Raw genomic sequence first — 22,318 nt, 5'->3', positions numbered from 1 at the left:
CATATTTAGCTTATCTGTAGAGACTCATCTGGAGCATCTCTTCCTAAACCCTATGGAAATAAGAACAACAAAACTTCCACAGTCACACGAAAGCAAAAATACTGAAAAACCTGACAAGTAAAATGCATTTCAGTTTCATTTAAAATCTTCTGTAAGTGGATCCATGCCAGCAAGCTGCTTGTATGTGTAAAATCTCCACCGATCCTGTGAACATGTGCTCAGTAAAGACTCTGTGCTCTTGTAGAGAAGAGCCTAAAACCCCTAACTGATGTGTGTGAGCCCCTTGCTGTGCTGCAGAGCAGTTTGTTCATCCCTTCCGTGTGCCTGCAGAAATCCCTCAGCCTTCGTCCGTTCGGGAGCGGGGGGACATCACCCCCCGTCCATCCTGGTTCGGACACCACGGCTCTGGACCCTCGCTCTCTGCTGGGTACAGTGGACAGCCCTGCCCCTGCTGCGAACTCGCTCCACCGTCCGTGCGGGACCCGAACCCCGGGTCCCGAGCACGGGCGGGTCCGAGCTCTGCCCCTCAAACTCGCGGCTCTCCTCCCCGGACGAGGCCGCAGGAGCCGTCGGTACCGAGAGCTCTCCCGCTGATGCGGGACAAGCACCGAGCGAAGCGCGCCCGAGCCTAGCGGTGCTCCTCTCCTCACCGCAAGCGAAGCCCCGCGGGGCAGCGACTGGCACCACACCTCGGTCCGGCGGGGACGGCCCCGGGAGCCGGGATGCGCGGGGAGCGCGGGCATGCGCGGGGCCGCCCCCGGCCCGCCCTGAGCCGAGCATTGGCCGCGGGCGGCGGGGCGGTGGTGGCGGGGACGCCGCGCCCGCCTCCCGCCGCCGCTCCCCCAGCACCGCCCGGCCAAGTTTAAACACCCCCGGCCGAGCCGCCCGGAGTTCGCGGGAGTTGCCGGGGGCCGCGGCCCGGGCGCGGGGCAGCGGGAGCGGCTGCACGGGGACCGCCCCGCCCGGAGCGCGCCCCGCCGCCGCCTATGCGGGCGCCGCGGGGCCGGGAGAGCCATGGACGGCGGCGGCGGCGGGGTGCCGCCCGCCCTGGAGAAGAACGCGGCGGAGCTGACGGTCATGGACGTGTACGACATCGCCTCGGCCGTGGGGCAGGAGTTTGAGCGGGTGATCGATCAGCACGGCTGCGAGGCCATCGCCCGCCTCATGCCCAAGGTGGTGCGGGTGCTGGAGATCCTGGAGGTGCTGGTGAGCCGCAACCACATCAACCCCGAGATGGAGGAGCTGCGCCTGGAGCTCGACCGCCTGCGCCTGGAGAGGATGGACCGCATCGAGAAGGAGAGGAAGCACCAGAAGGTGCGGGCGGGGAGCGGGGGGACGCGGCGGGGCAGGGCTGCCCCCGCCTGCCGCAGCCGCTCGGGGGAAGTCGGGCTCCGGCCCCCCCGCCGCCGTTCTCCCCCCGCCGCCGCCGGGAAAACAAAGAGCGACGCCGGGGTGCGGGCCGGGATGCCGCGGAGCCGCGGGAGCGGGCGGGGCACGCGTGCGGTACAGCCCGGCCGGGCTCACGGGCTCTGCGCGGATGCTGCCTTAGCGTCGCCGAGGCTTTGGGCGTGTTGTTGTTTTTTGTTTCCTTCCCTCCTGGAAGTTTCCTCCCTCCTTCCCTTTCTCCACCCCTTCCCCAGTCGCTGCATTTCCTTCCCCTGTGTCTGGCCGATTCGGACTCCTGCTCCATCCCCTCTCCTGACGGGGGATAGTGCTGCTTCCTGCTAGGCCAGGAAAGGTCACTGACAAGAATACACTTTCCTCTCAGGAGCTGGGAATGATTTAGCAGTCTAGTTTTCCTGGAACAGACTTCGGGTTAGAACAAGTCATAGGAGAGAGCTGGAGAACCAAGTGATTTCAGAGCTGAGTTAGAGCTGAAGAGCAGGGAAGAGCACTCTGCCAGATTGCTGCTCCATCCTCTGATGGCGAGATGTCCCTTGGCTTGTTTTGGGGTGGTCATAGTGTTCCCTGACCCCACTCCCGTTAAAGCCCAGGCAGAGAGCATTTCCCATACCCTGTTAGCCTCTTATGGCAGGACAGCAAGCTCCAGTAACTGCAGTAAAAGTGGCAGATCTGCTCTTTAAACCATCCAGATAACTGATATAAGAAATGTTTCTTCTGGTAAATGACTTTGCTAAATCATCACTGCTGCCTCATGCCATTCCTGATTCCACACAGAGAATTAGGATAAACAGGACACAGAGGATTTCTGGATGAGAGACCCCAAACTCAAAGATTTGGCTTAATTGGATAAATCCCAGTTTTATATTTCAAAAATAATCAGCTACAGGACTTTCACCTAGCATATGGAAAATCCAGGATAAACCCTGCAGCATTTTGCAGAGGAAGTCTCAGGGCAATGTTTCTGAAAAGGAAGGTAAAAGACCTTTAATGTACAAAGCCTTGATAAGTTTCAAGAGTATGATAAAAGGAAGTCTAGAGAACAGATACAAATATTTTGGATATTTACCAAAGGCTGGGGGTGAAGCAGAAACTGAACTGACCCAGTGTCATTGTACAAGTTGTTCTGTGGAGATGTTTCTGAAGTTCTTATAAGTGTTAAAAAGTTTCCTAAATGTGTCAGCTGATCTCCCTGCCAGTCAACCACCTCTGCTCTGTCAGCTTCTCTGAGGGTCGTGAAGTGGCTCAGGGAGTTTAAACAATTTACTTCAGTCTAAACAGATTTTAACAGGAAAACAAACTGCATGATACATACCTTTTATTTTTTTAAAATCATGCTTGTTCCTGGTGCACCAGGTCCCTACAGAACTGTGGTCTCTCATCTTCTCTGTTCCAATGTGAGGGTTTGAAGATTCTTTCACAGGACAGCTGCTGATAAGCAGAAGAAAATCAGATACTGAGAAACAGTTTTTGATGTCAAACCCTCCAAGAAACACCTAGAAAAGCTTTTATTGGTCCTTGCAAGCATCAGTTTGAGATTTCAGCACTTAAAATTTATGTGTGAATCTGTTTTGCTTGTAAACCTGGCTCAGCACCCGCTGCCTGGGGCTTCCTGAGCTGGCTGGCACAGCCTGGCCCGTGGATGTGCCTCCCTGTCTGGTACTTCCACTAATGAGGACTCAAAAGTTAATTTCTGCTCCAATTCATTGGGCTCTTCAATAGTAATAAATGACAAATAAATAATAAAGGTTTGCTAGGCAAACCTTGGCATAGCTGTGTGTTTTCAGTGCAGCCACATATAAATGATATAAGATTAGCTTGTTTGGGGGTTTGTGTGCATTCTACTTTGGTTTTATCAATATGCTTGGAAGTGATGAATGTGCTGGTTTATTGCTAAAATAGGTCACTGCGTTATTTTAGCTACAGAGTTGTAACAGGCAGCATCACTGTAAATAATCCAGGTTTTTGGAAATATCAATTTCACTACAGATTCACTTTTCTCTCAAGATAAAGAGTTTCAAGTAAAATAGGTGATTAATTAAATTTTCTTTCCTCTTTAATAGTTGTCTGTGTAGCTTACCACACCTTTGCTATTTATTGTTCTTTGCCACCTAATGTTTTCTGCAACACTTTTAGCATCAATTCTGTAATAAATGCTGGAATAAAATGGTATTTGGACCCAAAAGTCACCAGGAACATGACTTCCCATTATCAGAGCATACACTCAAAGCAGAGAGCTATCCTTTAATCTCTCAGCAGAGCTTATTTTAGCCTGGAGCTGTGCTTGGCTGGGTTGTTGTCTGAATGTGTTTTGTTGTTAGGTAGGAAAGGGGCATGTGGATGGATGTGAAAGTCAGCAGTGACTCAGCCTGGCTCCAGGGATTTGCAGGCAGCTTTTTGTCTGAAGAACATAAGTGAAAAAGGAGCAGGGAATGTCCCCCACTGCAGAAGTGAGATATACACAGAAGCTTTTGGAACAAGCAAGGTTCTAAATACTACTGTTTTCCTTCAGGACTTTTTACTTTTTGTCCTGACTTGACCTTCATGAGGATTGGTGACAGCTGCTCTTGACACAGAGTGTCCCAACAAATGGGAGCTGTTTTGGCTGACCTGGCTGCACTAACACAGACACCACTCAGGACATTCCAGCAGGACAATTTACATGGGAAGCAGCATGGTTTGGGTTTGTGTTCACTGTGTGCACCAGGAGCTCTGCCTTTGCTGCACTGGATCACACACTCATCAATTTACACTAGTGTTTCATAGCAGGAATTTAGACCAGGCTGTTCTGTCAGAAGGAGTTTGTCCACCCCTGAGTTCCTGGCCCTGCTGTGGGATGGTTTGGGGGCTCTTTAACAGCTTTGCAGCTGCTTCTTGGGGTGCTGGAGGGAATTGGTGCTGGTGTTTGGTTATTTGACCCTTAATCTGGTCCTCACAGCACTGCAGGGTATGAGGAGCCATCCTTTGGGTAACTTGCTTTGCATCAGGAATGATCCCCTCAAGTATTTCCATTCAGGTGTAGCAAAGGGGGCTGTCGTGGCTGATGGTGGCATTAGAAAAGCAGATGTCATCTAAGAAACTCAAAGTAGTCTTATTTAATTGCTTTCCATAAGAATCACTAGGATCATTACTAGTTTGATCTGTAAGTTGTCCAGTCAAAGACTCTTAAGATGTTCTAAAATATGAATGTGTTGTCCTGATCTACCCTATAGGAATTAGAACTGGTGGAGGATGTCTGGAGAGGGGAAGCACAGGATCTTCTTACCCAAATTGCACAGCTCCAGGAGGAGAATAAACAACTGATGACAAACTTGTCTCACAAAGACATTAATTTCACAGAAGAGGAATTTCAGAAGCATGAAGGCAAGTTTGCTACTTCAAATTCAGTCCTTGCTTTGTTACAAAAAGAAATACTTTACCCAAATATTTTGACTGGATATTCAGGTGTGGTTTTCCCCGGTAGATTAATTCAGATCTGGATTTTGAAGGTTTGTTTGTTTATTGGGGTTTTTTTACCTAAATAGGAAATCTCTGAATACATGATGACACTGAAGACATGATAAGAGGTGGAGGAATGAGGGAAAGAAAACCAACTTTTTGTTTGGCTGAGAAGCATCTCTGGAAGTCAAGTCTAGATACACCTTTTGGTCTGTCTCTTGTTTGGGTTCTCATTTGGCTCAGTACTGCTCACTTGCACGGGGGAAGAGCATAATGAAACCTTCAAAAAGTAAAAATTGTTAAACCTCTCAAGATACTTTTTAAAACAAATGCAATACTTTCAAATCAGGAGTCAATTAGTGTCAAAGAAGTAGCTCAGCATCAGGCTGTCAAACTCCATGCAAAATTCAGAATGGCAGCAATGAGTCATGGACCATGAAGACTGACATTGTGTTATAAAGAACCAGCTTCCCCTTTGTTTTCTTTTTTTTTTTCTCCTTCTTTTTTTCCTTTCCAGTGGCTATCTAGCTCACTGCAGCTCATGTGCTTGCATTTAAATATAGCCATACTCTTCACATCCAGCCAGCCAAGCAAATGCCAGACGTGCTTTTCTTGTTATTTTTACTGTGTCTACCCATGTATGACAACACAAACAAACCCATAAGGCCGTTCCAGAGCTTAGACTGAGATCACTGATATTCTATGGCCAAAATATTCAGTTTAAATGAAATCTTTTAATTTATATCAACCCCTTTTAATTATTTGGATCTATTATATCAAACCTGACTGTTTTTCTTTTAGGACATATTGTCATTAATGAGCAGAGATAGATTTGTCTCAAGTGACTTGTTTGGACAGTGTCAGAAAGCAGTTCTGCTGCTCCTTTTCAGTCTCTGTCCTTTGGTCTGCTGTAGAGTCCAGAGAGGCAGCATTTCAGGCTCAGTCCTGTGTTAGCTGGACAGATTTTGAGCAGACTCCAGTGCTGCTATCTGAGCATGGTTTAGCACTGTGGTCCCATCTCCCCTTAGTGCTGGCCCTGGGGATCAGCAGCTCACTGCTTACTCACCAGACAGTGACAGGGGTTATTTCACACAGGCAACAGAGGCCACTGATCTGGGTGTGCAAGACCTTGAGAGTTAGTCCTGCCAATGAATTCTCAGAGCCTCGCTTGAGTGTGATGAAGTGTTCATGGGAGAGGCAGTCCTGTGCAGACAGGAGTGCTCTGTGCAGTCTGAGCAGAGCAGGGCTCCTGTGAAAGGACTGTGACAGCAGAACACAAAACACAAGGGAGGGGTTGAGATGAGCCTGTAACGCCCATTAAAGTGACTCCTCCCAAGCCCAAACAGAGCACTGCTTGATGGTGCTGACTGATTGGAATATCCCAGGAAAATGCCACATGCAAACTTGACCCAAGTGTGTCAAACAGGACGAGCAGGCTGCTGTGCCACTGCAGGGGAGCTGCTGTCTCAGCCTGGCTGTGCTAAGGGACAGGCAGCAGGATGGCAGCATTTGTGTGACCCTCCTGTGCTGCAGGACCTACAGTTCCCTTCAAAAGGGGCACTGAACTTGTTCTGAGTATTTAGGTAATGGTGCAGTGCCACAGGCTCTGCCTTGGCACAACTCTGCCAAGCTGTATGGGCACAGCACTGAACAGAACACTAAACATAAAGAATGTTCTTTTTTATTTTTTTTTTCAGTTTCTTTCTTTTCTTGGTGTCCTCCCCTCCAGCTGCTTTCCATTCTCTTGCTGGAACAACACCAGGATCACAGCAAACCACAGGAAACTGCTCATAGGATGTGCCTGGGGAAGCTGGCTGGGTGTGCCATTTAAGATCTTGCATTTATTAGAGTTTGAACCATTTAGAAATAATTATTTTACATTTAGGGCACTCAGTGATTTCCCTCTCCTCTTTCCCAGTGCCTGAGGAAATGGAAGGAGATGTGACTTTCATAAAACTCCCCACCTATCCTTCCCCCCCACCACTTCCTGAAATAAAAATTGTAGTGATCTGTGCACACAATTGAAGCCTTTTAGGCTCACCAAATGTTAGCAAAAAAATGAGCACAGTGGGAGGAAAAGTAGTCAGCACTGAATGGTATTTTTTCTTTAAATAGCACCTGCTATCTAGAGATCTCAAAGCATCTCACAAGTACTAATGGATACAGCTGCATTCACTACCTCCTTCTGGGTGAAACCACCAGTCTGAGGTTTCACTGCAGTCCCTCTACTTCAAGGCAAAGTTTTGGATTCTTTTGCTTTTAAATACAGCTGATGTTTCAGGCCCCAGCCCTGAGACTGGCTGCAGTGAGTGGATCCAGGAGCCTGCCGTGAGGTTTGTGGCTGCAGAGAGGTACCAGACCTGTCCTGTGAGAGGGGAATGTGGATCTTTTAGAACAGTTAAGCTGCAGTTTGTGTTTGTGACACTTGTTCTCCCTGGTGGGTATCAGCTGGTACCACAGCAAAGAATTAAGATTATCCTGGAGCAGCATAGAGCTGATAAAAACCAGGCTCCAGAAATAGAGCAGGCAAACGTACCACAGAATTAAAAGGAGTGAGAATGTAACACTAGAATGTGAACACCATGTCACTGACAGTTCTTTTCTGAGGTTTGCCAGGAACATGTTCTGTGAACCAAATTCCTGGCCAGCCATGACCAGCAGTCCTTCTCCCAGCAGAGCAGTTCCCTGTTCTCTGCAGTACCACAGCTCTGGTCCTTTAGCACTGAGGACTGGAGCTGCTGATCCCCTTTGCTCTGGTCCCTCCCTGCATGGGAGCCCACAGCTGCTGCAGGAGTGCACATCCACCAGTTACCCCCTTTCCTTCTCTGAGCTTTGTCCTGCCCTGCTCTGTTATCCATCAGTTCATTCTGTAGCTGACCTGTGAGCTGGAGTTCCTACAGACCTGCAGCTAATTTCTCTTGTGGGAACAACTCTGGATTTCTCTGATGAGGAAAGAACAAAACCAGGAAGTCTGAGCTGATGTTAGAAAGTAGAGCCTTTCCTGGCTGGATACATTTGATGCATACAGAGAATATTTCTGATGTGGGAGCTGCTTTAGTGTATTGAAAAGGAAGCAGCTTTCCAGCCAGCCCAGAGTGGGGAGTGCATTAGCACCACTTGCAGTTCATCAATGGAAGAAGCTGAAGACCCAGATAACAAAGTACTTTTTTGCCAAAATGAGTAGAGTTAGCAGCAGAGCCTGGATTTGAGATCCTGCTTGGGCTGAGCTTTGGCCAGGGGAGCCTCACACTGCCCTGGTTGCAGGGTTTTCATCTTCAAGGATGTTGTGCAATGCGATTTCAAGTGATAGCTCAGGACTATCAAACTGCACATCTCAGGGAAGGTCAGGGCAGGAGATTCATCATCTCACCCAGATAAAAACTCTGCTCTGTGTCTGCTCTCAGGAGTCCATCACTGCAGTGCCAGATCCAAGTTATGGATCTCTGTAAAGGCAAATAGAAGAATGCTTCCTGTGGTTTATGACATTTCCTAATGATTCATTGGTCAGATTTAAGGTTAATTTAACCCTTTCTTTATTTTCAAACAGAATCAGTGTTGCATTCTTGGCAATGTTCCAAACTCCTTTCACCAGTGAAATGCTATCAAGTATTCTTCTCTCAAGTACTAAATTACTCTAAATATGAATCACCACACAATAGGATGGGAAAAGGGTGACAAAAATTGAGGAGAAAATATGTGACCATAATTCAGACTAAATTTGGGTTCTGCATTCAGGGTGGGGGTACCCTCTGAAGGTCCTGTTTCATCTTCTTTTCACCAAACACAAAACTGGATTTCAGCAAAAATCAACCTAGTTCAAAAACTGGATTTCAACTAAAAATCAGTCTCCTCAGCTGGTTTAGATGCAGATGCAATCCACAACAGTGATAAGTTGTTTACCTCTTACTGAAGATCCAGACCATCTTTTTTACAATTTTCACAAGGCCTTGGCCAGCTGATTCCAGAGATAATCACACAGACAACAAAGCTCCCTGGGGCATGGTGTGAACATTGATGTAAAACTACTAAGGCAGCAAGATGCAGCAGTGTCACTCACTGTTATAAACATTTCTGAGGACTGTCAGTTCCTTTTTTAAGGAGTGTCTGTGCAGTGGCTTTATGGAGTGGATTCTCTCATCTGTGTTCTCTGTTACCCTTGAGGTAACCTCTAAAGCATCTCTGTAATTCTACCAGCAGGCAACTTCCAGAGCCTACTTAAATATTCCTCATTGTTCTTGTTCTCAGCCTCAGCAGCTCCTGGGTGCCCTTAGTTTGTGTTCTGTGTTCTTTTTTTAACCAGGGATGTCAGAGAGAGAGCGGCAAGTCATGAAGAAGCTGAAGGAAGTGGTAGATAAACAGAGAGATGAAATCAGGGCAAAGGACCGGGAACTCGGACTCAAAAATGAGGATGTAGAGGCTGTAAGTGGCTCTTGGTCTTCCTATTTCTGTTCTTTCTCACCCACATTTCCACAGCCTGGTTTTGAGTTTGAAGTTAATAATAGAAAGTATAAACAGTGCTGGATTAATAGTCCTGCAGCTGAAGTGTCCAGCAGAGCTGTGGAGTGTCCAGAATGGTCAGGCTTCAGTGCAGTCCCACACCAGGGATGCAGTGTGGATCATCTCTGCATGAGAAGGGCTCTGCTCAGCCCAGGCCAGCAGTGACCTTCTCAAGACCAGTTCAGATGAGTCACAGACTCCACTGTGACTCCAGGCATGACATGAGATTTGGCACTTTCTGTGCAATGACCTCCTTACCCATATTTTGCTTCCCATTCTTCACACTGCCTTAGGCCATGGGACTTTCCTGGTGCTAGTAAGGCCAGGCTTAGGCAATCTCTGCTCTGTCCAAGAGCCTCTGGCAGGTGCTGCAGCCTTTCCAGTTGGGGCTGTCCACACACAGCCAGCAGGTCACATCTGCCTTAGGAGAGAGCCCTGGAGCTCAAAGCTAAGCACCTATAAACTCAACACTAAGGATTCCTCTGCCTTGTGTTTCTTCTCCCCTGGGTTAAGATTTGATTCAGAATCCCAGAAGCCACCCTATCCTTGAATTAATATCAGAAGTGATGGATTTGCTTTTATCTGAAAAACTCCCTGTGCGAGGGGAATTTACTCTAGAAACCAATTAAATGTGGGTGACTGAAACTGGAGTAGATAATTAGATATTAGAAAAACTAATCTGGGGGTGAGGAGAGGGGAGAGGGGGGGGAAAATTTTCAGCTTAAATGCAACAGGAACCCACTGCTTCAAGATGATGTTTGGGACTGGGCCATCATGGCTCATGGCTGGATGGCCACTGAGCTCTTGCATGGATGTTTTGCAGCTGCAGCAGCAGCAGAACAGGTTGATGAAGATTAACCACGACCTGAGGCACCGCATCACTGTGGTTGAGGCCCAGGGGAAGGCGCTGATCGAGCAGAAGGTGGAGCTGGAAGCGTATCTGCAAACCAAGGAGCAGGAGATGGGCAACCTGAGAGCAGAGCTGGGCAAGCTCAGAGAAAAGCTGCAGGGTGAGGACAGCCAGGCCAGCCAAAATGGGGAGGAAGTAAAGGTAGGAGGCACTTTGGATCACTTTTTAAGCAGCCTTTTAAAAAGCTTTGGACTTCATACCAAGCACCTCTTTGAGTTTTGGAAGGGTTGTGGTAGGGTGTTTGCTTCTTTTTCTTTGTACACACCTATCCCTTCCCCCTAAGGAAAACAAACCAATTCCTTGGAGAGTCTGGGTTTTCCAAAGACAAACAGCCAGGAATAGCTTCAGCTTTGCCAGATCTGCAAATATTCAAGGCCAGATGGGTCACAGGGGTGCACAGGGGTGGTGGTGGCAGCTGAACCACAGTGGAACAGAAACTGTCAGAAATGGTCCCTGAGTCAGGGCAGAGCTCTGCACACCTGGTCCCTGCTGTTCTTATGGCACTTCAGATCAGTCAGGACCAAGCTGGTTAACTGCTACCAAATCAACACATAAATATTTCAAGGAACTTTTTAGAGGAACCAACTTTGGCCTTATTTCTGCTTTTGCTTCCTATTAGAATTTGTGCAGTGAAGTGTTGTGAGCACAGATGTTCATGAAAAGCAAACGTTCCTGCTGGCAGAGCCAGGTTCTTGCAGAACAGGCAAAGTGACAGTCTGCAAATGGAGCTGGGCTGAGATCAGAGCAGCAGGAATGCAAATTTGAGGGGAGCTTCGTGAGAAAAAGATGCACTGATCTGTTGATCCCTGAGTCCTCTTTATGGTTCCTAATATTTTCCTTTGTGTCTCTGACATTACTTTTTTATTCCTGAAGCAAATGTACAGCATTTCCCTCTCCTAATGATGCTCTTAGCAGAGTAGGAAAGGCAATAAGGGGTGTGATGATATTTAAGAACTTAGAGGAGCTCTATCACACAGAGCTGTTCAGCTTGATGCATTGGTAAGAGTCCATAGTAAATGCCTGACAGACTGCAACAGAGAGTGAAACATCCAGTGAAACATCAATTTCACTGGCAACAGGCAGGAATACACATCAAAAAGCAGAGACAAGTGCTGATGGGGTGCCTTGGTCCCCTGGGAATGTGACAGCCAGTGCTGTGTTAACATGTCACTGCTGAGCTGGGCAAGCACTGTATTAATAATGAAAAGGATTATTTCATTGCTGTTAATTCAGCCAGGACACCCAGCTTTGTAAACAGGGCTGGGGAGCCCAGGCCTGGAGCCAGCAGGATAAAAGTGTCCTCAGTGTCTGCAGAGAAAGGATGCATTCTTCACCTCTCTCTAACTCATCAGTTCCATGGCAATGGTGCCTCCTCTAATTAGAGGCGTCCCTGCTCCCTCTGCCAGGACAGAGCTCACACAGGAATTGCAGTGGCAAGCAGAAAGCTGGAATAGCTGCATGCTCCAGAATGGCCATTGCTTGTGGGCCCCAGTCAAGGACATTTACATTGGGTACAGGCTGCTCAGTCTTTGCTGGTTTGAGCCAAATCTAGCAAAAATGGCTTATTTGGGCAGAGATGTGGGACAAATACACAACCAAAAGAAAAGACACCAGCTCAGACCCATAGCTAGGGGGTGAAGAGGAGGAAAAGTGTTTGGGTAATTTCCTTTGAACCTCTTGTTGTATCAATCTTTACTCCATGAAGTCTGTGCAAAGGAATGTGTTTGGATGAAAAAGGTGATCAAACAGTGCCCAAGTGAGCATCACTCTGCTGCCTCATCCCTGCAGGACAGGCACTGAAATTCACCTGAAATTCACCTTGCACCAGCCTTAGCCAAGGTCAGCCTGAAACCATGGATCAGTGTTTTGCAAAACCATTTCACAAGAACAGGAGCTTAGAAGAGGGTAGAGTCAGGATTACAAAAAAAGGACTGTGTAGGAATTTCACTACTCAACTCCTCAAATTTCCACCTTGTATCCCAGCAAGCTGTCACTGCCACCAGGAGCTCTGGGACTCTGATCTCTGAATCCTCCCACGAGGAGGGTGAGTGGCTGACCTGGCTGCTGGCAGCTCTGATTTCATGTGCTGGCCTCTATCAGTCCTTGCAAAAAGCATCACATTTCAAATGGACTTTGCTACATTTCAAATGTATTTTCTTGGAACAGAGTGTCCTGCATTTGTTTGTATTGTTATAAATCCTGCAGACCTCTTAAGGCTTGGAGCTGCTTTTCAGAATCCAAATTCCAAGCTCCCTTCCCAGAACCCTGTGATTTTTCATCATTGTATGTTTACATTAGAAGAAGACACCTCTTTGTGGGAGGAGCTGGAAGGAACTCTATGACCTTTGCCATGCCATTTTTTCAGTGTTTAGATAAAAAACTGATGTTTGATTTACTCCATTTGTTAAAAGTATGGATTCCTAAAACTGACTTATCAAATGTTGGACAATCGAATTGGACAGTGAATTTAAAGCCCACATTTCACTCCCTAGGCAGAACCAAACAATGAAGATTGTCTCTCTGAGGCAGAGAAGATGGCAATGGACTTGAAAGATCCCAATCGTCCAAGATTCACCCTGCAGGAGCTCCGGGATGTCCTTCACGAGAGGAATGAACTGAAATCCAGAGTGTTTTTGCTTCAAGAGGAGCTTTTATATTACAAAAGGTGGGTTACATCTCCTCTCCTGTTGGATGATATACTCAGGGAGCCACAGGGCAGGTGTAGAAACAATAAATGTGCTCTGAAGGTCGGTCCAAGTTGGTGTTTCTGCAAAGGCTTGTGCAGAGACTGCAAGAATGCAGCCTCAGTTTGAACCTGGTGCCTCAAACTTGTCCTTCCCTAACTGCCAGGTCTGCCCTGAGTCCTAGAAAGATTGCACACATTTAATACATGTAAACTTCAAAAATGAGGATAGGAGTGGGTCTAAAATGAAAATTCTAGACCTTTTATCCAATCCATTCCTCTTCTCCCTCTCCTTGTCACAAGGGGAAGAAAATATTGAATGGAGACCTAGTTCTTGGTGCTGATCCTTGGTTGATAAAAAATCTTCAGTTGATTTGAATGGGTTTTGAACAGATCTTTTTGCATTCCTTCATCAACAGTGCTACCTCAGATTGAATTGTAGATCTCAGAGTGCTTCCATGGCTTGGGAGGAGAGCATTAATTATCTTTTCTTTCTTTCTTTCAAGTGAGGAAATGGAAGAAGAAACTAGATCCCCACAGCCTACACCCATAATTCAGCCAAAACCCTCAACTCAGCCTGAATCTGGAATCAAACGACTGTAAGTTGCAAATTTACTAAACCTACTGGGTATAGTCTGTAAATACCAAATGTTTCTTATGCATAGGACAATTTTAAAGACTTTAAAAATTCAGATAACCACATTCCCACTGTATATGAGAGAGACACTGAATGAGCACTTGGCAGATGTAAAACAACAGTTGGTTTTGGCCAAAACTTCTGCCCAGATCTCGGACAACTTTCAGTCTTGGATTATCATTTCCCATGACCTGACTGTGCCCATTTCCCTGTTGACTGAAGCCTTTAGACCCTGACTTGCACTATGTGGGCAGCACAAAACCCTTCTGTTTGCTGAGCAAATTTGCTGCTGAGAGGATGGGCACTGGCTTGGCTAAAAGAACCCCACCTTTTTCTGAAATATTAATGCTGCTGTTGGAACCAAAGCTTACTGCCAGAGATGTGCTGCTACAAGAGTATCACTTTATAAAATCACTGTGTTGGCCACTCCTTTTCTCTGTTGAAAACATTTATTTATTCCAAATTAGGTCTTCTAATCTCACAGCAACTCATTGGATTTTTGTGATACCGGAAGCTTAACTTTTTTAACTGCATAAGTGATTTTGGAACAGTTATTTCCATATAAAGAGCTCTTCCATCCTGTGATGGAACTGTGAACATGTGTCTGTCCCCATGTTCACAGCCTTCAGTCCTTGTTTAATAACAGCACCAGCCCTGGGAGAGTAAATTCCATAGGAAGATCTGTACTGACCCAAAACACCATGGAGTCAGGAGGGCACTGTTGATTATTTGCAGTAGACTGCAGCTTCTGCCTGTGCTGAGAGAAACCTTCCTGTCACATGAGTAGAAAATACACTTTGAATTTGGATTTCAGTTTTCATTCTGTGACTGTGTTTATAATGATGATGATGATAATGTGTCACACAAGATCTTCACTGTAAAGTTTCTCTTTTCTTTTACATTTCTTTTAGAGCTTTTTAAAGCTAATTCTGTCGTAGGGGATGGCTGGTTTCAGCTCACACAGTTTGTGTTGTGCAGCTTCCATGTTTGATTTGAAATGCTGCCTTTGATGAAGCAAAGGCAGTATAAAAATGTAAACAGAGGTCGTAAGGCAGAGCACATGTTGGTGAGGTATTAGTTTTGACTCTGCCTAAGCTGAAATTACTTCTTTTAGATGTCATGCTCTGTCCCCAGGTTTCACTCTGCTCTCTCTCCACTTAGCCATCATATTAAATAAGGGAATATAAAACTGTCTGCCTGAGTATTCTGAAGGATGGTAACAGTTTTCAGGTTTGTCTCATTCTTGCAGCCTGTCTGGTTAGGATTTCTCTGGTGGAGTTTTGTTTTCTTCCTCTCTTCCTCTCTCTGTGTTGTCAACACTGTACTTGTAGCTGGGCTTTAAAAAGTCAGGAAATGTCACTGCTGGGCAAACCAGAGAAGCCAATGTAGCTTCTGTCCTGTCCCAGCACCCTCCTGCTCCAGCTGCAGTCCCTGCCTGCTGTGAGATGTCTCCAGAGCTCCCTTCTCCCTCTCCAGGGTCCCTCTGGCTGCCTGGGGAACACTGTGGCACATCAACCCAGTGATGTGATGAAAACTTGCAGTGCTGCTCTCTGCATGCAGAGTGCCTTTACAGAGGAAAGTGGGGCTGCTTTTCCCTCTCTTTCAGAGTTTTTCTCCTGATTAAACAAAAAGCTGAAGTACAAAAATAGGAGCCCTCTCAAGGGAAGTTTTGTGCTTGCCTGTGCAATGTGCCCTTTTTCCTTCACCACACAGAGTCTGAGGGAATGAGCCATATGGATGTGTAGCCTGTGCCATCCAAGACGTGCTCAGGTGATTCAGTGCTGCAAGCCCATAAAGAAAGGAAAACAGAAGCTACAGAAATCAGCATTTTTTTCTGGGTTGGCACGTTTGTGGCAAACTCTGAGTTCTGATCTCAGATGCCTGACTCGTACATTTGTCTCTCCCACATCACATGACGGAGTTTTAATGAAATAATGTAACCAGGAGGCTTTACTGAGGAGGAAAAGTCCAAGGATTAAAAATGCTCCCTCTGTTTGAGCAGAAAACACCCTTTTGTTTTCTCCTTTAGACTACGTGCTTGTTTGTCACTGATGTCATGCCTCAAACAGCCAGGAGTTTTCTTCCTATTCTTGCAGTCTACAAAAGCTGGTGTGTCTGTCAGTTCTGCAGCTCAGGACGTGCCATGTTGCACAAAAATAGAAATCCTGGCTGCTGCTAATGATCCAACAGTGCTTGCCCATTTGTTTTCAATTTTAGTCTCAGAACAGCAGTTAGTGAGCTGGGGAGAGCTGCATTTGGTCACAAGTGAAATGTCTCTCATGATTTCAACTTAATCTTTAATTGACATTAGTCCACAGTTCAAAAAAATATTTGGCACAAGGGAGAAGCTGTGAGGAGAATCCTTAGACAGACAGACAGAGGGTGTGCAGGTATGGATGGAGGTGTGCTGGCAGGGCTGTGTGGGGCTGGCTGGGCTCAGAGCACTGGGCTCTCTCAGCCTCTGTGCTGCATGGATTGTCTAATGCTCAGTGAAGTGCTGAACCCTCACAAAGAACCCGTCTTGCTGTGAGCCAGCTCCAGAGTGCTCCTGCCAGAGCAGCTGCAAGTTTCCCAAAAGCATTCAGCTGCCTGCAGTTGGCATCTTTCTGCATGAGAAGTAACACAGGTTCCTTTGGAACACACACACAGGCCCTTTAACCACAGAGTTTCTTAGGAGGTTATTTCAAGAGTTCACCTGCAATACTGGTTTTTAACCTGAAAATATCAACTTTAACCTTTGTGGAATCTTTAACTGTAATGCTGGTTCTCTCTAACCCTGTGCCAATATCCAGTAGTCACAGCAGAGTCCTGTTTTGTATCTCTTAACACACACCTTCATCCTCCATTTCACTGTGTCCGTGCCTGTTTGTCTCTTGGAACAAAAACGTGCACTCTGCTCTGCATTGCTAGAGCTGGTCATACCTTGATGAAATCCAACCCAGGTTGCAGGCGTCCTCACAACAGGAAAGTGGTATCTTTTAGAAATCCAAAAGCAATTGAATCTGCTCCAATAACTGGTTTTTCTGAACAAGAGTTTTTCACTGAGGAGAGCTGTCTTGGGTGATGCAGATCCCCCTCTCCCTGTAACGTGTCCTGTGTTGTAATTCAAAGTAACCCCGTGTATCATGTTTGCCTCTTTTCTTTTTAATGGAATGCCTTTTCTTTCCCTTGCTCCAGTCTTATCTCTTCTGTGTCTGTACTCTCCTGACCAGGATCTTTACAGCCATAATGCCCATGGTAGCAGCTGGATTGATTCCAGACGATCCCACATTGCAGCCAATAAGAAGACTTGTGTCCCTTGTAGGAATTTTTTAAAATTGTTTGGTACTGTGGTTTCCTCTTGCATGACCCTGTGTTAACAAGCACTGCTGGTTGCATTCTCCTGGCTGCCAGTGGGATCCCAGAGGATCAAAGTGCCAATCAGAACGACCAGTCAGTGTCAGTACTCATCCCAGTCCTCCATGCTCATCCCCAAACTGACATGTTATCACCTTTTGCCTTAATGTTGCCATGCTAAACCAATCATTATTCCTTGGAAAATCGGTGTAATATGCAGTTTTAACCAGCATCTGTTAATTCTGCTTCCTAAGCAAGGCTATTCACAGTTCTCACCAGTGCTCTTTGAGAAACTCGTTTCTAATAATTTGTTACAATCATTAGTTAGAGTTACAGAATGGAGAGGCTGATTTCCACATTAATTTCCACAGTTAATTACAGGCTGTTGCTTTCATGTCTTTCTATCTATGCCCTGTATATTTTGTCTCTAATTATGTATTTTGGAATAGAGTGTAAACTATTCATAATCAATTCTGTCATCCAATTCTTGGCTCTCCCTGGAAGACATACTGATAATTGCTAATGCAAAGTCTCTTTGCATTAGAACTGCTGCTTTAGCGATCTTTATATTTACAACAATGACACAGTTTCCTCTCCACATAGACAGGCTTTTTCCAAACATCCTCCATGAGAATTTTCTAGCCATAATAACAATTTTCATTGTTTCAGAAGGAATTTTAAAAGCTGAACCCTTTAGAGATTTACGAATTTATTTTTCACCTGCCTAATTTCCTGATAAAGTGAAAAATTACTGGGCTTTGAAACTGACTGTATAAACACAGCAGTCCTTTGTGTGTGCTTCCAGACAGCAACCCTGAGCAGGCAGGACCAAATGTGCTCTGTAGGAAGGCTCAGTCACTAAACACTCCTTTTATCAGCTGGAGCTGGCTCTGGCCCTGAAAATATTCAGTATATGTGTGTGAACTTATGAACTCCTGTGATGAAGGTGGTAGAAAAGTATGAGGCTAATTAAGTGCAAAATACTTATTTCACTGTGAAGGCTGCACATTTGAAGCCAGGAAATGCAAAAGTTCAGGTTCTGCTGGCACTGTTATTTATGTGCATTTAACTTGTGTAGTGGTTTATTTCCCTTTCTAATCAACAAGTAATTATTCTTAATACTCTCAGTGATTATCATCCAGCCTCCTGTGTATCAAGAGGAAGGGAAGGTTGAACTCCCTGCTCTGCACAAGGCAGCTGGGAGGGCTGGGATCGTGGTGCTGAGGGGGATGAAGGGAGAGTGGGATTTGGGAGAATGCTGAGGAAGGTGAGCATGGACTTAGGGTCAGGTTTATGCCCTGACCAAAATTCCAGCCCCTGACAAAGCTGAGGTTCTATTGGCACAGCCCCTTACTGGGTTTAGCATTTAGCAGTTCCTGTCCTGGATCACAGCTGTGTGACACTTGGTACAGTGCAGGATAAACAATCTTCACCTCCTGAAGCCCACCCAGCACTGAGACCAAAGGGATCCACAGCCAACTCAGTCCTTTGGTGGCTGGAACCACAACTTTTGCATTTCTCAGCAGGCCTAAACACTGCACTAACACCTCTTGTACTGAACCCACAACGAACATTGACTTTGCCTAATCCAGTAACTTCATCCCATACAAATAAAACAATACTAAGGATTTCTCCAGCTGTATTTTTTAGCTGTATTAAATGGCTGTTGGTTCATGTACGTCATTATCTTAGAGCACCCAAGCTGTGTGACAGGAAATGACGTGCACACTCGTGTGCATTTGTTTAGAGCCTTCATCCTGCAAACTCTCGTGCACGTAAGTGCATTTATTCAGTCCTTCTTGCAGGAATCAAGACTATGTATCAAAACCTCTACATTGGAAAAAAAAATGTGGAGACTTAGTTTTTTATCTTGTGAACTTCCCTGCTGACAACCTTAAAAAAAAACCTATTTCTGCTTGGTGGTAAAATATACAGATTTAATGCCAAAGATACCACTTTACTTATGCCAAGAAACTAACCTGGATCGTGTGGCTTTGTTACCTGAGGGCTGGGGAAGGGGGAACCCACATCTAAATGATACCTGCACCTTGTAGAGTCAACAGCATTTAGAGCTTATCTGAAGCTTCTGTAGCCAAACTGCTTGAGATTGCAATGACTCCATCCCTAACAACATTCTGACATGCACTCCCATCAGGCTGCTCTGCCTTGATTTTCTGCAGATGCAAACAGAGTTTTTTGCTCGGTGTTTTGTTTTGCTGTGTATTGGGGTGGGGGTTTGAAGGGCTTTCAGGATGATAAACACTGTTCTTTCTTTTCCCTCCCTCCCTCACTGCTCCCTTCCCGGAAGGTTTAGTTTCTTCTCTCGTGATAAGAAACGCATGCAGGCGTCACAGAAAAATGTCCACTTCCAGGAAACTTTTGGAGAATGGTCACATTCAAACAGAGATGATTCCTACATGGAACAAGGACAAGAAGCCCTGCAACACCTGTGACTAAACCCCTGAGGTGTTTGGTTTGCTGCAGTAGATCTCGACAGTCTCGTAACAAGAAGCTTCTGTAAAGCATCGCGGCAGCTCGTCACTTTTACTTGCCTTGCACGCCTCGGGGGTTATTTCAGACTCTCCAAAAGGGATCCCTCACTGTTCACTTGGTGACTGTTTGCTGCAAACAGGAACCCAAGCTTTGTAGTAAGAGTTGCTGACACCCTGGGACATGGAAGCTTCTAGATGACTTGTTTTGTGCTGAATAACAAGTCTATGATCTTGTTCATGCATTAACTACAGTAACACAAGCTTCTTTAAACCAAAAAAGGACCTGTGCCATTATTAGAAGTTTGTTTGCAGTGTATATCTAGTACAGGGCAAAGACTCTTTAACCCTGTTTGTTAACACTACTGGTTGTTTGCTTTTTATTTCTGTAAGAATTTTTTCAAGAGGGATACGACAGCTGGATGCCCTCGGTGGCAGCCCACAGCTCTGCTGTGTCCTGTCAGTGCCACTGGCATGGGCATCTTGCAGAGTCACCCCTTGGAAATCCACCTGACACAGTGATAACTGGAGTAGCCTTGAGAGGGACAGTGAGTGTACATTTCCCTTGTGCTTACAGTGCCTAAAGCATGAAGAGACGATGTATGAGGTGAGCGTGCCTTGTGTTCTGCAGTATTAATGGAAAACAAATTGCTTACAGGGAGGAACCATAACTTTTGAATTTTTTCCCTTCTTACCAGGGGACTTCCTCAGAGTGTAGCAGGCAGCTGCTGTAAAAGAATTAGATCTTTCCCACAGACCGGTTTTTAATTAAGTCACGCTTCAGTTTCCTGTCTAGGTAAAACTGCCCAATTTCAGAGGGAAACACATCCTCAGCTGGCTGACATGACCTATTTTGCTGACCTAGACATGACCCCAACCTTTTCTCTTGACTCAACACTACGTGGGCAGAGCAGATGAATTCTGTGTGTGAAGGTGCTCCTCTGGTGGTGGCACATGTCTGGGAAGGCCCTGTTACAGGGCTGAACTTGCCAGGACAGCCCAGCAGCCAACCCTAAGGGCTGGGGCTGGATCTGCTTTGCAGCTGAGCTGGTGAGACCCCAGGTCTGACCGAGGTTGTCCTTCCAGCACTAAAACCTCACAGCATCAGTGCTGTGGACACCCAGTGCCACTGCAGTCCCCACCTCTGCTCCATGCACTCCACAAAAAACCTGACCAGGTGGGAGAGGGTGCACGTGTCCATGGCTCCCCGAGGACAGGGCTGAGGTGTCTCTGTGGCCTTGGCCATGGGCTGGAGACCACTGCTCATGGGGAGGATCTCGTGCCAGCAGGGCCATGGGCAGCTTCTGCATGTGCAGCTCAGTGCCAGGGGCTAGGAGCTGCTGTTGGCACCACACTCCCAACTGCTCCACCTTCTCTGTAGAGCCTCTTCTCAGGAGTGGCACCAAGGACAGGAAATACAGCTCAGGCTGGAACAAAACTCCAACTACTTCAGGTACTGAATGTAGGAGGAACTCTCAAAGGACTCCAGATGGCTTCATGCAGGCCAGTTCTTCTTATTACAGGGTGATCCAATAGTGGATTTTTAATGTGTGTGAGCAGCAAATGGCTCTTAGCCCATCTGTAGTAAAACCCTGGCAGTAAAACCTCTCCTTGCAGTGGTAGGCTGTGTGCTGCCCTGCTCCTGGCTGTAACTGCTTCATTCCAATGTGGATCTTCTGTGTGTTCTACATAGGGAAAGTGTTTACTGTGCCCCCTTGGTGTCACTGGAGCTCGGGGCAGGGGGGACATGTGGCCTTGTATGGGACATGGTGATCAGAGTCCAGCGTGGGTATGGGGTAGATGTGTTTTTGCCTGGTTGTTTTGGTAACATCTTTAAAACAGCAGCACTTCTCCCCTCCTCTGAAAAGCAACTCTTAAATGGGGGGAATGTCTTAATTTAATACTTAAATTGCCAAGATCTGGCTTCACTTCCATATAAGAAAACAAAAAGAGCAGTACAGTCAGGTCAGGCAGTTAAATTGTGGATGACCCCATGGAGTCTGTCCCGAGCGCCGTTCAGTCGTGTGGCTCTTTCAGAAGGGATGCAGTGAGCAGAAACAATGCAGGAACGTGGGCCTGAGTAAGCAGATCCCTTTGGAAATCAGCTGAGAGCAATGAGCTGGGATAATGGAGCTGCACAGACCCAACCTGAGCCAGTGCAGCACAAAGGAAATCTCCAGGCCTGGTGCACGTCCAGCGGAGCCCGGGGCTGTGTCGGGCCAGCTCTGCAGCCAACACCAACAAGTGCAGGAGGCAGGACAGCCTTCCCCACATCTCTGCAGCATTACCTCAACCCCTCACAGCTCCTTCTGACCTGCTGGCATTAACCACGCGTTCTCACGTTTGCAATGCTGCATTCACACACCCCATGTGCCATAGGGAAGGATGGCGCAGAGGGAAGCCTATGTAAAGATCTGAAGATCTGTCGTGTATTGTTTGTCAATATTCAAGGAAAATCTGCTTTTAGAAAAGGGGCCAGGATGCTGGCAGGTTAGGGGCGTAACAATCCTGCCTGCCAAGTGCAGGATCACTGACATTTTTTGAGTTGTTTTTTTGTTTTTGTTTTTGTTTTGATTGGGCAATAAATAATTTTAACAATTTAATAAATATTTCTGAAAAACATGCATTTCTGCAACACTTGTGTCTTTTTTTTTGTGGAAAGTAACACCATCCATTCTTGGGGATGCAGCTTATGGATCTGTCTTTATACAACTTCATGGAAATACAGCCTCAAACCAGGCAAGGTTTAGGATAGAGCCATTCTGAGAAGTTTCAGAAGTTTGTTGCTATTCTGTTCCTGTGTCTCCAGCATGGGTCTGTTTCATAACAAACATGTGGACACCTGGCACGTGGATAACTCCTCACCCAGGCAGGCAGACAAGGTGTGTGCTCATCTCAGTGGGATGCCTGTACACACAGTGCATTTC

At 46.4% G+C, this 22,318-nt stretch overlaps 1 protein-coding gene across 2 annotated transcripts; it reads left to right on the top strand.

Annotated features, from left to right (window-relative positions):
• Window positions 1-972: 972 nt before the first annotated feature.
• RILPL1 (Rab interacting lysosomal protein like 1) lies at window positions 973-22,017 on the top strand. Of its 2 annotated transcripts, none has more exons than XM_050980603.1 (7): window positions 973-1,314; window positions 4,614-4,764; window positions 9,140-9,258; window positions 10,160-10,387; window positions 12,739-12,911; window positions 13,436-13,528; window positions 19,211-22,017. In XM_050980603.1, the coding sequence occupies exons 1-7, from the start codon at window positions 1,015-1,017 to the stop codon at window positions 19,353-19,355; spliced, it is 1,209 nt and encodes a 402-aa protein (XP_050836560.1). In that variant the 5' UTR covers window positions 973-1,014; the 3' UTR covers window positions 19,356-22,017. The 2 variants fall into 2 exon arrangements, with proteins under 2 accessions (XP_050836560.1, XP_050836561.1); XM_050980604.1 differs by lacking the exon at window positions 19,211-22,017 and adding an exon at window positions 16,779-17,051.
• The last annotated feature ends 301 nt before the right edge of the window (window positions 22,018-22,318 follow it).

Source organism: Serinus canaria, chromosome 15, assembly GCF_022539315.1.
Source record: "Serinus canaria isolate serCan28SL12 chromosome 15, serCan2020, whole genome shotgun sequence".
Lineage (NCBI taxonomy): Eukaryota > Metazoa > Chordata > Aves > Passeriformes > Fringillidae > Serinus > Serinus canaria.
Note: the sequence above shows the minus strand (reverse complement) of the source record. Positions and strands in the feature narration are given on the sequence as shown.